The 14,737-nt window shown below is 38.3% G+C and overlaps 1 protein-coding gene across 6 annotated transcripts in view; it reads right to left on the bottom strand.

The window, feature by feature from the left end:
- Window positions 1-14,737, bottom strand: part of il1rapl1b (interleukin 1 receptor accessory protein-like 1b) — a 1,038,953-nt gene that overhangs the window by 931,699 nt on the left and 92,517 nt on the right. For 5 of the 6 annotated variants that reach the window (XM_052015176.1, XM_052015172.1, XM_052015173.1 and 2 more), the window contains one exon: window positions 8,686-8,787. In XM_052015176.1, coding sequence (XP_051871136.1) covers window positions 8,686-8,767 — 82 coding nt within the window. In that variant the 5' untranslated portion in view covers window positions 8,768-8,787. Of the gene's footprint in view, window positions 1-8,685; window positions 8,788-14,737 lie in introns of those variants that run through there. The other variant, XM_052015177.1, reaches the window with a different exon arrangement.

Here is a 14,737-nt window from a genome sequence, read left to right on the forward strand (position 1 = left end):
AAAGCACTGAATTTTGAGATTAAGGCCAACGACTCTTAGTGATTGTCCTCATACCTTGTTGACGTTCATAGCAAAACTAATTTGAACGGGATACTGAAGTCACTTGAATTGAAAAGGTAGATCAGATGGGATAGCTGATATCCGAGGAATGGAGATATTTTCCCCGATAGCATAACCAGTCATTACCATAGCCTCAATTACACGTGGTAGTAATTTTTGAACTGATAATCTTGTGCAATTGCACAGTATTGGGGGATGCAAATTTATGAGTAGCATGATTGGAGCTAATCCTTCTACTTAAGATTATGTGATGGTACACGAGGTGGTAACAAAAGGCTAGAAAATTCTACAGGAAAATGTGCAGCCTCAACAATGCCTGTCACACTGCCAACAGATTTCTGTTATATAGGTTGTCCAAGAAGCTTCAAAATAAGGTCTTTCTTCATGCTCTGCACTGTGTCATTTTTGTTTTAGTGCTAAACTTGCTCTTTCATGCAACCACTGGTAATTCAAATAGTGTTGGGGTGACATTTGGGAAAACAGCATGCATCAGATCATGAAATGATGGAGCAATTCAGCCCAAGTTTTTCACTGAAATCATTCCTGTTGAGCGTTGGTATTTAATTTCCAATCTGAGTAAACTTGAAGCAAACCTTCTTGAAGATGGACCACCTGTCACAGTTGCTCGCATATTCAAGTGCAATTATTTAACATTTTCCAAACTATATAATGCTTTAATACAAACCTTCAATTCAACTGCTTTAGTGCCTCTTGGAATGACTGGTACATTTGATGAAAATCTCCAGCGAGCACTAAAGTAACACCTCCCATTAATTTCTAAGATCTCGCAATGTTCAATCTAATGCTTCAATGGACAACTTGTGAGCCAGTGCACATTCATCCCAGGCAATAAATTTTAATTCTTTTAAATCTTGAAAATTAATTTCTTTTAAACTTTTTTTAATTTTTGCCTTTACAGTTCCCCTACCAATGCTACATGTCGGAGTCTCCAGATTTGTCAAATTTAAAGGGAGTTTAAAAGCTGAATGTGCAGTTTTCCCCCCTTTGGGCTACGGAGGGCCTCCTATGGGAGTTTTAGAAAAACAGAGTTCAGTGCACTCCCTTATGCTAAACCTAATGTACCTGCAAAATGCCACATTTCCAGGTTGTCTTGTTACTGAGCTTCCATGGGACACACAGACATTATATTTCATCGTACATCTTCAGATAAGAAATTTTAAAATGAGTGCAGCTTCTATTAATTAACTAAAACTTGACAATGCATTGAACTAACAAAAAATATACCATGAGTTGCTCATGGAATTGAGCTGCTAAATGAGAGTTAGTGGCATTGTAAGTATTTATTCTTAAAAAGCTTTGGACAATTGAAGGCACATTCACCCTCTCAGTGTGCTGTTAATGCAAAGTGGGCCAACTTTAAAGTAACCGTCGTGTTAAAAGACGTAGCCAGCCTGAACCCAGTATTGAGGCACAAACTGACATTGTGATGACACAGAGGCAGAGGCAATTCCCTGGAAGACAGTTATCACTTCACCTGGCTTGGGAACCAGTTCATATTTTGGTATCTAATTTGTACTTCAAGTCAGCATTGGGAAGAAGTGGATTTGAATTTGTACTGATGCTGAACTTAAAGAGTATGAATCCATTCCTAAGGTATGTGCCCAATATGCCTTCAATAAATATTACATTTTTGTTAAAATACATACAGTCCTGTTGTCCATGCTAAGGAAATTAAATTCTATTTCTCTGCTTCCATGAGACTGCCAGATGGATGCAAAGCCAAATGACGTTTTATTCTGAACATGTCTATAACACAGCTGTTCTACAATATAGTCTTACTGTATTAAGCAAAGATGTCACAGAAGGTGGATATGTCTATTTATATTTCTGTTCTATAAATGGAGATCCTCAGTGGCAAAATTTAGATTATAAAAGGCAAAATAAACCCAGGAGCTGACAGTTTCGTGGCAATTGCATTTCACAGTCTGGAGTACACTTCATTTATTTCCACGATCCTCCTATTTGAATGATCAGTCGTATCCAAATTTGCCTTGATATGTTTCCAATTTACCTTTTTACTACAATGCAATACAATTTGATTTGGTTCACTGGAATCTAATTCGATTCACTTGAATGTAGTTTGTCGGTTTATATATAGCTTTCTACTTGTAATTAAATAGGAAGTTACAAATTCTGAACATCTGGAAAGGTTCACCAGAATGTGAACATCAGGGGCCAGTGTACATTTAACTTTGCCACACATCACCTGAGAGTCACCTTACACTGCAGCTTACTTTCCATGGCTTACACAGTCCAGTGCTACCAGCTTAGCTGCCAGAACTCCATGCAATATAATGGCAACTTTAATTTAGAACAAATGATCTTATAAATATTAAAATGTAAACAGCATTTAATGCGATGTCTGGACAGAAATAAGACACTTGTTGCAGTTCAGATTTGAAGGAAACATGATTTAGATCTGCATAATCATTTTTTGCACATCTTTTGGGGCAAATTTGTACAATGAAAGTAAAGAAGAAACTTTGAACATAGAACATTACAGCACAGTACAGGCCCTTTGGGCCACAATGTTGTGCCGACATTTTATCCTGCTCTAAAGATCTATCTAACCCTTCCCTCCATTTCTCTATCATTCATGTGATCTTACTTGATCACTTTGATCATACTTTATTATAATAGAGGCAATCTGACTGCAACTTCTGGAGTAAGCACATCCATAGTTTAATGTGAAAATCCAGAAACTTTCATCAGTGATTGTGAACACCTCCACTGGGGTCACCAAATCCTTAAGCAAACCACGTAGAGGTCAGTGAACTGACAGGAAACTACACACTACCTGTAAAAAAAATTCTTCAAAATGTTCCATGATTTATAGCTGAGATTTTACTGGCATATTAAACCAGAATTAACAAACAATCAGAAGAGCACTAACACCTAATTTTCTCTTTGTAGACTTTCAATACTCCAGATTACTTCAGAAGGTTAATTTGCATTCTGGAAAATGTTTAAAAGGTTCATTAAATTTCATTCATTTTACTAGTTACTTGGCTATCTCTGAGTATTCTTCAAAATTCTTGATAACTGAACTGGTGCTTGACCCCAGAGATCCCCTAGAACTGACATCAGCAATCATCAGAAAGTAGGAATCCACTCCACAGAGATTGGTAGACTTTACCGGGTGACCTCTTTCAAGATCAGCAGTGAACACTGTTGTTTTCCCCCACCACCCCCACCCCTCCCCCAGCAGCAGACTCCAATGACTAATGGAAATCATCTTTCATTAATAGTTTTTTCATTCATGCAAGCATACAGGATCTTGAAATCAGGATGAAAAACACCATGATGCTAGAGCATCCGTGGAGAAAAGCAGGTGGTCAACATTTCGGGTCAGGACCCTTCTTCAGGACTGAAGATAGGAAAAGAAGCAGCCCAATATATAGGAGGGAAAAGCAGAGCAGGGATAGGTGGACAAAAGAGGGGAGGCGGGGTGGGCACAAGGAGGTGATAGGTAGATGCAGGTTAGAGATAGTGATAGGCAGGTGCGGGGAAGGAGGGCAGAGCAGATCCACCGGGGGATGTGTCAAAGGTAAGGAGGAAAAAATGTAGAACAAAGAGAGAGAGGCTAGGAAAGGGAAGAAAAGAAGAGGCATGGATGGGGGGGAAGGTGTTGAGGGGATGACAAAGTGGGAGAATTCAATGTTCATGCCATTAGGCTGCAAGGTTCCAAGACAGAAAATGAGGTGCTGTTCCTCCAGTTTGCGTTTGGAATTCTCCTGGCAGCGGAGGAGACCAAGGACTGATATATCTGTGATGGAGTGGGAGGGGGTGTTGAAGCGACTGGCAACGGGGAGATGCAGATCACGGTTACAGACGGAGCACAGCTGTTCTGCGAAGAGGTCACGTAGTCTGCGTTTGATCTCGCCAATGTAGAGGAGGCCACACTCTTGAAATTTCCCTTCACAGTTGTACCTATACTAGTCACTTGAAACTACATTATACTCTGTCCCTGGCTCCAAAATCCTTGCTGCAAATAGTGCTCACAAGTGCACCCAATTCTCCAAATATGTCTTTCCCAGTAGCTAAAACAGATTCATCATCACATTTTATTTGCAATCAATACTGCATGCGTTTGGATCTCACTTTATGTGAGGAAGCAGCTTTGAGTAAGAATTATTCCTAAAGTGCCAAAATTACTATTGTAGATCCTAAATTTCAAACTCATGAGGATCTTATACTTTTCTTCCTTCTCTTTTTAATACCCATGCCATAAGTGTCAGAACATAGTATCATGAAACCCTGTACTTGTAACATGACAATTTCTTCCAGTTCAAGTTAGATATGAAGTCTGTCCAACATTATAAGCTCTCTTTTTCTCCAGATTATAAGCAAGGACAGGATTATCTGTTTATGTCCTTTGAGATCAATCACCTGACAACACTTAACATCTAGACTCACATGAGAAGAGTGCCCGCTGGTGTTCAGTGCTGAACCTTAGGAGGGAAATGGAAGCATAATTTGCTTTTATTGGACAGGGCAGTTATTTTTTTTGAGCACTTCAGCACTGGGAGAACTTAGCAACCAGAGCTGCAAAATGGAACACTCCTTTTTCAGATGTATCCTGAAAAATTTTCCAGTTACTCCTCACTCACACCAAATATCACTTTCGAACTGCAAAAATGAATATAATCCATTTCTAACTCAGATTTTAAACAGCCTTAGCATAACAAAAGAATCTTTGGAATTACATGCCATAATACACTGCATCATGTGTGGTGTATGGAACAAGTGTTCCCTGTTAATCAAAACAAATGCTAATTAAGTAATGAAAATATTGAAGCATGCTGCCACTGAGGATTGAACTAATCTAATTTTTGACTATTTACTGGGTAAGGGACACATCTGACCAAATGTCAGGTCCTTTACTTCATCAGCATAGCCTGCTCGGCATGAGATATCAATCCATTTCAAATGCAAATATCCCGAGGGCACATATTACATAAGAAGTCCACTCAACCATTCAAAACAAAAGCCAAAAGAGTATGATTGATAGATTCAAGAATATCTATTAACCTTCTTACATGGATATATTTCTCTAGGGTTTCCCAATCTAACTTCACTCACTTCAGTTAAATGGAAAGAACACTATGTCATGACTGCATGTGTGACCTGAGGAAAGATCTTGAGAGCTTTAACAATTTTTAATGTTTTTCATAATCCAGTTTATCTACGTCTGCTCTTTTCATCTTTTTTCTCATAAATTTCACAGCAGAGAGAAAGGCCATCGGGCTGATCGAGTTCATGCAGGCAAAGCATCGAAGAATATATTCAGTCCCATTTCCCTGCACTTTCTCTGTAGCCCAATAAGTAATCTTTTCTCTTATTCCCTGATCAGCTGTTCCCACCATCATCACAGGTAGTATGTTCCAGATGATCATCACGTAGTTTTCCTCATACACCCTTGTAATTTTTGCCCAAACTGTTAAGTCTGTGTCCTCTGATCCTTGAATCACCAACTAATGAGAATAAATCTTTCAATTTCCCTTATCTAAACCCTTCACGATCATGTAAAACTCCATCAAACCTGTTGCTCTGAGGACAACCCCAGCTTCTCCAGTCTCACTTTCTCGGTGAAATCCCTCATCCCTGGAATCATTCCCTTCTGCATCCTCTCTGGGACCTATGTAGTCTGACATGTAAACACGAGAACATTTTATAAACTGATTAATGCTGATAGTCTCCAAAAATATATTTCCATCACAGAAATAACTCCAGGTTTAATTTGTTTTGCTCATCATCAAACTCTTAACAACTCTTGTTACAAGTCTAACTTATTGCCTCTTAAAATTATAAAGGACCTGACGCCGCACGCACCTTTCTAACGTTGTACATAACAATATGTATATCGTTTGTACATTTCACACTCCAGCTTATCTCAGTCAATTTTATCAAAATATGCGCAAGTACATGTATGCACAGGTGCAATGGAAATCTTACTTGCAGCAGCATCTCCAGGGACCATTATTGGCATGAATGTGATACCAAAAGAAATTAAAAATGTTTGCAAGGGAACAGAAGGCGTTCAAAGTTAGTTTATCAAAATTTGCACAAAAAAGGTTCTGAACTTCACAGAATCACAATGTTTCCAGCATGGAAGGAAGCTACTCAACCCATAAAGTACCTAATGACTTGATGTAAGAGCAACCAATCCAGTCCTATTCACCTGCCCCCTCTTTATTGCCCTCCGAATTCTGACCTGTCAGATACTAATGCAGTTCCCAATTGAACCTGCTGCTACTATTACCCGTGACAGTGGATTCTAGGCCTAAACCACTCATTGTATAAAGGTTTTCTTCGCATCACTTTTGGTTTTGCCGAACACCTTCATTCTGAATCACTTGGTTCATAGCCCTTCTGCCAATGGCAATACGTTCCATCTACTCTGTCTTGATGTTTTAATATTTTAAATACTATCAGATCACTTGCAACCTCCATGTTCCAAGAATAATCATCCCAACTTCTCCACTTTATCCATGACATTAAAGTTCCTCATCCCTGGCATCATTTTATTCAATCTCTTCTGCACCCTCCCCAAGGCCTTCATATCTTTCCTAAAGCATGGCACCCAGAATGGGACACAATACTCAGATGTGGCTGAATTATTATTTTATAAAGATTCAACTCAACTTCTTTGCCACTTCTAAGAATTTACATACATTTAACCCCAGAGATTTTTGGTCTTGTACCTCTTCTTAGACTTGGGTCTTTACAACAATTTTCTATTTTAAATAAATGAGGCTAAACTTCCACTAAAATGAAACAAACAAACCATAAATGAATTGTTCCGTGTATTAGAGTCCCATGGCATACTTTCAGGACCGAGGATAATTTTCTAATCATAACGTGGACTCATCCACTTGAGCACATACTGTAAAATTGAGTGCAAGATAGCTTGCTGGCAAAATATACTGAGATTTCAAATCTATGCTGCTAGCAAGGGATGCTCCCTGATGATAGCACAAGGCTGGAAAATGACCCCAGTAGTTCCTACGTGGTGCATATTAACATCTAACATTTCTAAATTATATATTAAGCAAAATAAACATTTGCCTGATGAAAATCTATGGGATAAGAATTGTATGCCATTGTGCCATTTCCCATCGATCAATCACATTTTGAGAATTACATGGAATATAAACCATAGTCCATAGTTCCTCACGAAGTACGCACCAATTATAACACTGGTACACTCCTTCAAAATTCTATGCTAAAAATCCTCAATGCTGCAGATATTTTACAACAACATGAACCAATTGCACAAAACTAAATAATGTAATGTCACTTAATTTATTCACAGAAATAAAATTTAAAGCTCCACTTTCCTATTTCTTCAGTCATGGCTGGTCATGTACCTCAGACAACGCAACAAAAAGCTGTACATCTTAAAATATGGCCTGTGACGGCATGTTACTGAGGATAATATTGTAAATGTCCCCGCTTAGCATTGAGCTTTGCCTGATTTTCAGGTTTCAAGACCACTTTGAACCTGAGCTTAAATCCATCAATGAGGACGCAAGTCTGTAGAACTACCTTTTGGACAGGTTAATATAAACAATTTGACAATATGAGAAAATCCCATCACCAAAATATTTTCACTGATTTCAAATTAAAACTGCAAATTTAGAAAACATTTTCTCCTTTCTGATATTACTGCCAAAATGATTTTTTAAAAAAAGGTGGTCAATATATTTAATCTTGTTGGTGAAGCATTATAGTGAATTTCACATTTTTAATTTCTGATTTAATCATAGTGTACATCAACAACATATTTGAAATTCTGGCTTTCATTAGTAAAAGTTACATGATTTCTAGGACCCAGGTAATTTGGTTTAATGCAACAAAAAAAAACATTGGTTCCAATGACAGCACAGTAATGGAAACAAGTAACTGGTAGCCAAAAACACAAGAACTCTGAAACCTGTTGAATTCAGAAGTCACACAATTACACTGTTTAATTTCTAGTTTGCTCATGGAACACTCAAAAGGTTTATGACAAAAATATTCATGAAGTCCTTATTACCCTATAGCACATTCATTTTATGAATTAATAGCTCTTCTGATCACCATAATGAGACCTGCAACAGATTTGCCCTAGTTGCATACAAAACCATACCAACTCCCTAAAGACAAAACAAGTAGTTAAAGAGAGACCATCTTTCAAACTGTAACAAAACTAGTAACTATATCGCAAAGAGCAGTATTATGCCAATTCTGTGAACAATTCATTAATCACTACACAACTGGTTTCTTCCCCCACCAAATCACACAACTCTCAAGCATATAAAAACAAACAGATAATCTATGCCTTCGAAGCACAATTACAAATAAATGACTAAAATGGATTCATAGACTGATTCTACCTTCATATTTTCTGTCAAACTTTGGAAGAATTACTCCTAACTCCAAGTCTTAATGTGGCTAATAGACTTCTGGCATGCAATGTATATGTGAACAAAATTGCTTCAGGTTATTGTGGTTTTAAACAATTAGTGTTCCGTTGCACAAAAATAGAGCATTTGCTGCTTTTACAATTAATGTTGTCATAATACAATTTAAAAAAAATGGAACTGAAAGCTTCTTGCTTACCTGAGCCTCGTTTGGACACAATCTTCAGGCTTTGAACAGTGGATGTATATAAGAACACCATTAACTGAATGGGAACTTTCATTTTCCAGCTTGAATTTCAGCCTAAAGCAAAATACAGTCATTATTAGGTAGCTGTTAGTGGTATGAACAACACAAATAGTTAAACAATTTTCTGGCATTTGCATCCTGAAAAGTTTCAGTCATTTGGCACAGAAGTTAACATGATTGTGCTTTGGAATTCATGAAAGTCTTTGAAATGCTCTGGATGATATACTGTGCAACCAAAAACAAATTGTGACTTTGAACTACTCCAATGCATGCACGTTTTATCCTCATTGCTTACAGCACTGTAAATACTTCCCTTGAAGTACATATCATTGTCTTTTGGAAGTTACCACTGAATCTACTTCCACTGCTCTTTCACATTGTGTACTCTGGACTAAAGACGAAACTGAGAAGACAATCCAAACAATCTTTTCAAATTTACAGCTGCGGCATTGAAATGGTCTGTGAGCTTGCACAAAACTAGCAAGGCTCCCAAAGCCAATTATGACACCCAGTTTCAGACTTACCAAAATATGACACAGAACTCCAAATAGGTAAAGTAAACACAGGTCATGGCAGATGAACGTCCCAATTCCACAAAACAATGGCTGTCTTACGACTGAATAAGCTATTAAAAGTATCAATCATAGAAATGGCTTCTGAATACTTTGCAAATTTTACATGATAAAATCACGTCCAAAGAGGACATGCACTTATTTAATATCAGGATCCAGGAAGTGCTAGGCTTGGAGCAAACTGAATTCTCACATTCATGTGTTCTGCCACGAATATGTGGAAGAAATACCAAGACAGGTAATATTCATATCCCTGATTAATCAAGATGTGTTGCATCAATTTGATATTTCAAGCTGTAGTAAGACACAGTTATTTTAATCTGGTATTTACGTATTTGACCACAATAAATAAATTAAAAATTTAGATGGCATTATAAATCTTATTTTCTGTAATCCCTGTATATCTGGTGGGCTACCCGTAATGGTGCAAAATTATATCTCATTCAATAATAATTGAAAGAATTCTGTCCAGTTTCTTCAAATTGCCCAAGGAATCCATCTACATCAATAGCCCAATGTCAAAAGTCAGCCTTTTCAGCTGCTGGTTGATCTCAGATGTATCTGAGAGGCAAATACAAATCTGTCTCACTCCTTCAGTTATTTTTCTGCTTGCTTCAACTCTCCAGTTTAAATGTTTCCTTCTTTTGGTCGTTCTTCTCATCTTTCTTTCCTCCATTTGGGCTTTCACAAGCATTTTGTTCTGGACTCCGTACCGGCACGACCTTCTTTATCATCACCGTCCTTTTCCCTCGGTGTGCCTGCCACATGTTTTAATGAATATTTTTACCAACTTGCAAATTTTAACACACTGCAAACAACAAAATCTTTTTGTTGCTTCATTTCTAAGCCAGGCAAATGCACCCTGTGCCGCAGATACTGCAATGTCTCTGGATACGAAACAAAAACTGCACATTGACCTTCAGATGAGGTGACATGGAATTTAAGTGAATGGAGGACCAGGGCTTGGACTGGGTGAAAGTTATGCATCAAAAGCAGTCGTCTCATACCGTAGCTAAATGGTCTTTCTATTGACTAAATCCTGAATATGATTAAACCCAGACTGAAATGCCTGGAACCCACTAAAGCACATAAAAATGTGGTCAGAATCTGAGACCGGCGACCACGGGGCTGAGGCAGTGAGAGACTGAGGGAGAAAGATGGATAGGAATAGGCCAAGGCCAAAATTTAAAATGGAGGACAATAATGGAGGAGGCAGCCAGAATGGGTCCTAAACCCACAGCTGAGTGAGTGGAGGGAGAACTGAATCGAGGATTAAACATGAAAAGCATTCCAAGTACTCTGCAACAGTTGATCATCCAAAACTATTGTTTAAATATCTGAATCTTGGGGAAGTGAATCTCCTGCTTACCACAGGCACTACAGTCCTGACTCCATCCATGGAGATCACATGTATATTTCAGGAATTGGAGTAAGGATCCACCTTGGGGCCCCTGTGATGGTGGCGAGTGTGGGGCCACTGATCACTTCATAATCGCTGGTGCAAATCCAAAAGAATTGCCCGACTGTCTTTTGAAATGCGATAATACAAAGATTCATATCACTTTTATGGGCTATATCTCACACAATGATAATAGAACCACTGAATCTGAAAACTGCTGTCACATAAACTAACCAATCATCAGCTGCTTATTTAGTATCAAATCACTTTGCTGATGCTGTAATAATCGGAGAAAAGAAAACATAGCCTCAGTATAAATATATCACAGTATGCTTTCCCCCCATTACAATCCTTGGGCCTTTTACTATGGTAATGACACAATACTAATCGAGAAGTATTTCTTGCATGGTATGAATGCATAAAAGAGGGTCACAAACTCCCCTGCAGCAGTGATTGGAGTAAATATGGAACTGCTTCAAAAGTCCTGCATTGTATTTTCTCTAGATGAATTTATGTGGGAGGATTAAAATGATTTCACTATGATTTTGCATCAAATGAGGTTGAATTAATGATATTAAAATTTCATGAAACAAATGTGGAAGTCCAAAATATATACAAGAAATGATGACCACAGATCTAATATATAAAGAATTTCAGGAAATAATTTAACACTTTTTCCCTCCAAAGACTTCATTTATGACACATCAGCTTTACTTTAATTGTTGGTGTGTGTTCCAATCACGAGTTAGCACTCTAAAGTTTAGAGAGCAAATTAAATTGGTGATTTTTGTTTCCTGGCACGCTATCTGTGAGAATTATTGATTTTGATTGGCTGCTCAGCCAGCTTGGTGCCACCACGGCTGTGAAGTGTCAGAGATTCCCTTTGAATTGATGCCTAACAGCAGCAGGCTTTGGAAAAGCGGAAGTTTTCGACACAGACATTGTTGGAACTTTGCAGGGAGCTTTCTTTGAGCTCAGCGGTAAGTGCCCTTGCTTTAGGATTGATTGCGCTGGACAATATTCTTTTTTAAAACATCACTTAATAACACAGAAGGAAAACAACTCAACATCCAAGTAAGCCAGATATTAACCTTTGTAAAATTATCTGGCATCGGCAATGTAATATTGTTGCAACAATGCTAAACTGGGAGACATAGCTCCTAATGTGTTTATTTTGACAAAATGCTTTGATTAAATCACAAGGGCCTGGATTTCTTCAATGTGACACAATAAATCCATTCAAACATCTTTCAATCACATTTCATGCATAAAACAGCATGAAGATTATCTGTTCGAGAAATTCACACACAATAAATATTATTAAAAATCTCATGCTGATTAAATATTGAATACCCCACAGAGTAGAACAAACTCTGACTGACATATATGACTGAGATCTGACCTGTAAAACATATTGAGTGGCACATGCATTCTAGTTTATATTGACACATAATATAAAAATAAACTTTTTAAAAAAGTTCTAATTATGAACAACAAATCTTTGCACTTTACTGTGCTACCAACTCAATCAAATCAGCTTCCTTTCCTGTTGATGAGTATGACATCTTTGTTTATAATTTAACTGCAGAGACAAGGGAAGAAAAGAATGCACAAGGTATTTTATCCTTATTAAGACTGTTTTTTATATTCTTTAATATCAAGCAAATAGAGAAAAATATATCCCAATCATTTTCCAGGGGATCTTGTCAAGTCACAAAGACGGACTGTTAATTGCTCCTTAGCGTTGGGACAGAGCTGAACACTGAGAGGAAATCTAAAGCTATCATTGGGTGATATTTTGAAAATCCATTATTTGCCAGTGTTGTTAATGCACATTATGTTGTGCATAAACTATTTAAAACACAATGTTACACACAATATGAACGAGTGTCTGTTCATCAATGCCAATATCGTTAACTTTATTATGAGCTGCTTCTTCACAGAAACAGTCTCAGAATTGAGATTACCTCAGAATACTGTGTTCCACAGTAATGTTTGCTGATTTAAGGAAAATCTGCAAAGATGTACCATAGTCTTTATTAAGTTGTGCTGTGAACTGGAAATACCAATTACTATAAGATATTTAACCAATAATCTCTAATTTTACACAGTAAATATGCAGTCTTCTAGCTAAAGTAGAGAAGTTCATTACAAAGAACGCTCCTTTGAAAGGCAAAGTTTGATTAACCTTAATTTTGTTTATTTAGAAGATACCGCGATTCTGCGACAATAAAAAATTATAGAAACACTTCAAAATTTACTACACTGCAAAGACACACTTTGTAAAGTCATCCTGACTAATACCTAGAACTGTGCGCGAGGTTTGGGAGAGCAACCATCTGGATAATCAAGCAACAGCTTGACAAAGTAATAACCATGTAGCTACACAGGTTAACACTCCAGATTCCTCCTAACACCGTGACAGGGTATTTTTACTTTATTCATTTTTCGGAATGACGATGCCAGCATTTATTGCCTATTCCTCATTGTCCCAATGAAGGTGTGGTGGGCCAGCTTCATGAATTGCTGCCATCCTCCTGGTAAGGGTACCACCACAATGCCAGTGGTCTAAAGAGCAAGAGTCTCAATTTAGATCCATAGATGAATGAGGACTGCAATATATTTCCAAGTCAAGATGCTATGCTAATTTGGAGGAGAACCTCAAGATGGTGGTATCCCCATGCACTAGGTCCCTTATCTTGCTTTGTGGTAGAGATCACAGATTTGAGAGGTGTTGAAGGAATAGTCTCTTTGAGTAACTACAGTGCATTTTGTAGTAAGTACACACTGCAGCACCATGTCCTGGTGGAGAAGAGAATGAAAGTTTAGGATGATTGACGAAGTCCCCGTTAAGTGGGTTGCTTTGTCCTGGATGATGGTGCGTTTCTTTAGAATTGCTGAAATTGCACCCAACCAGGCAAGTGGGGAATATTCCATCATTCTCTTGAATTGTACCTTGTAGATAGTAGAAAGATCTTAGGGTGGTAAGAAACGAGTCACTCACCACAGGATACACACCCTCCGATCTCCCTTAGTAACCATGGTACTTACATTGCTACTCAGGTGAGTTTCTGGTCAATAGTGACCTCCCAGTCAACCTCCAGATGTTGATATTGAGGGACTTGACACTCAATGGCATTACGACCATCAGGAAGGATGGTCATTTCCTGGGACTTTTGTGGCACTGGTGTTACTTTCCATTTAGCAGCCCTGTCCTCCACGTTGCATGGGTCTTGTTGCATTGCAGGCATTAAATGCTTAATTTGTTAAGGAGTTGTGAAGAGAACTGAACACAGTGCAATCACTGAAAATCCTCGCTTCCAACCTTTTCCACCAGGAAGACCAGAGGTGACAGTGCAGAAGCAAGCAGAGCAAAGGGAGTCCACTTGGACAGAAGTCTCACAACTTCAGGTCATGGAAAGGCCAAGTTGCCAATCATTAATTATCACATTCCCTCACTAATGTCTCAGCAGTGCTGCACAAACAAAACCACTTGGATGAATCAGTAAAGGTCACAGATGCACTACATAATTTTGGAAATGGAGAGCTTTAAAATTCATCATCGCAAGTGGCTCCACTGTGGAACCACTGACCGAGATGGCTGGATTCTGAACATTGGTGCCAGATGAGGCTAGCGGCAATGGTGACAGAACAACCCAAGGGAAAAGATTGCTTTTGTTCTTCTTTGTATCCATTCATTACAGATGAAGCTGCCGATTAAAAAACTGTTCGGAAGAGACACAGCTCGGTCCTTGTGGAAACAAAGCCTCACCTTCAGAGTGATGAAGAAGTCCATCTGTTGTGTGGCAGCACCAACATACTAAATGGAATAGATTGATCATAGATTCAACGTCCCAACGAGGTTTCCGTGATGTGCTGTGGGTCCTTAGCAGCAGCATCGTATGCTGTTACAATCCACAATATGGCACACCCTTCACTTTCTCACTACTATCAAGCCATGTGACCAACACGGATTCAGTGTTGTCGGGAGTGCCAACCTTAGTAAAGTGACAAAGCAGGACTATCTGTATGC

Source organism: Pristis pectinata, chromosome 4, assembly GCF_009764475.1.
Source record: "Pristis pectinata isolate sPriPec2 chromosome 4, sPriPec2.1.pri, whole genome shotgun sequence".
Taxonomy (NCBI): domain Eukaryota; kingdom Metazoa; phylum Chordata; class Chondrichthyes; order Rhinopristiformes; family Pristidae; genus Pristis; species Pristis pectinata.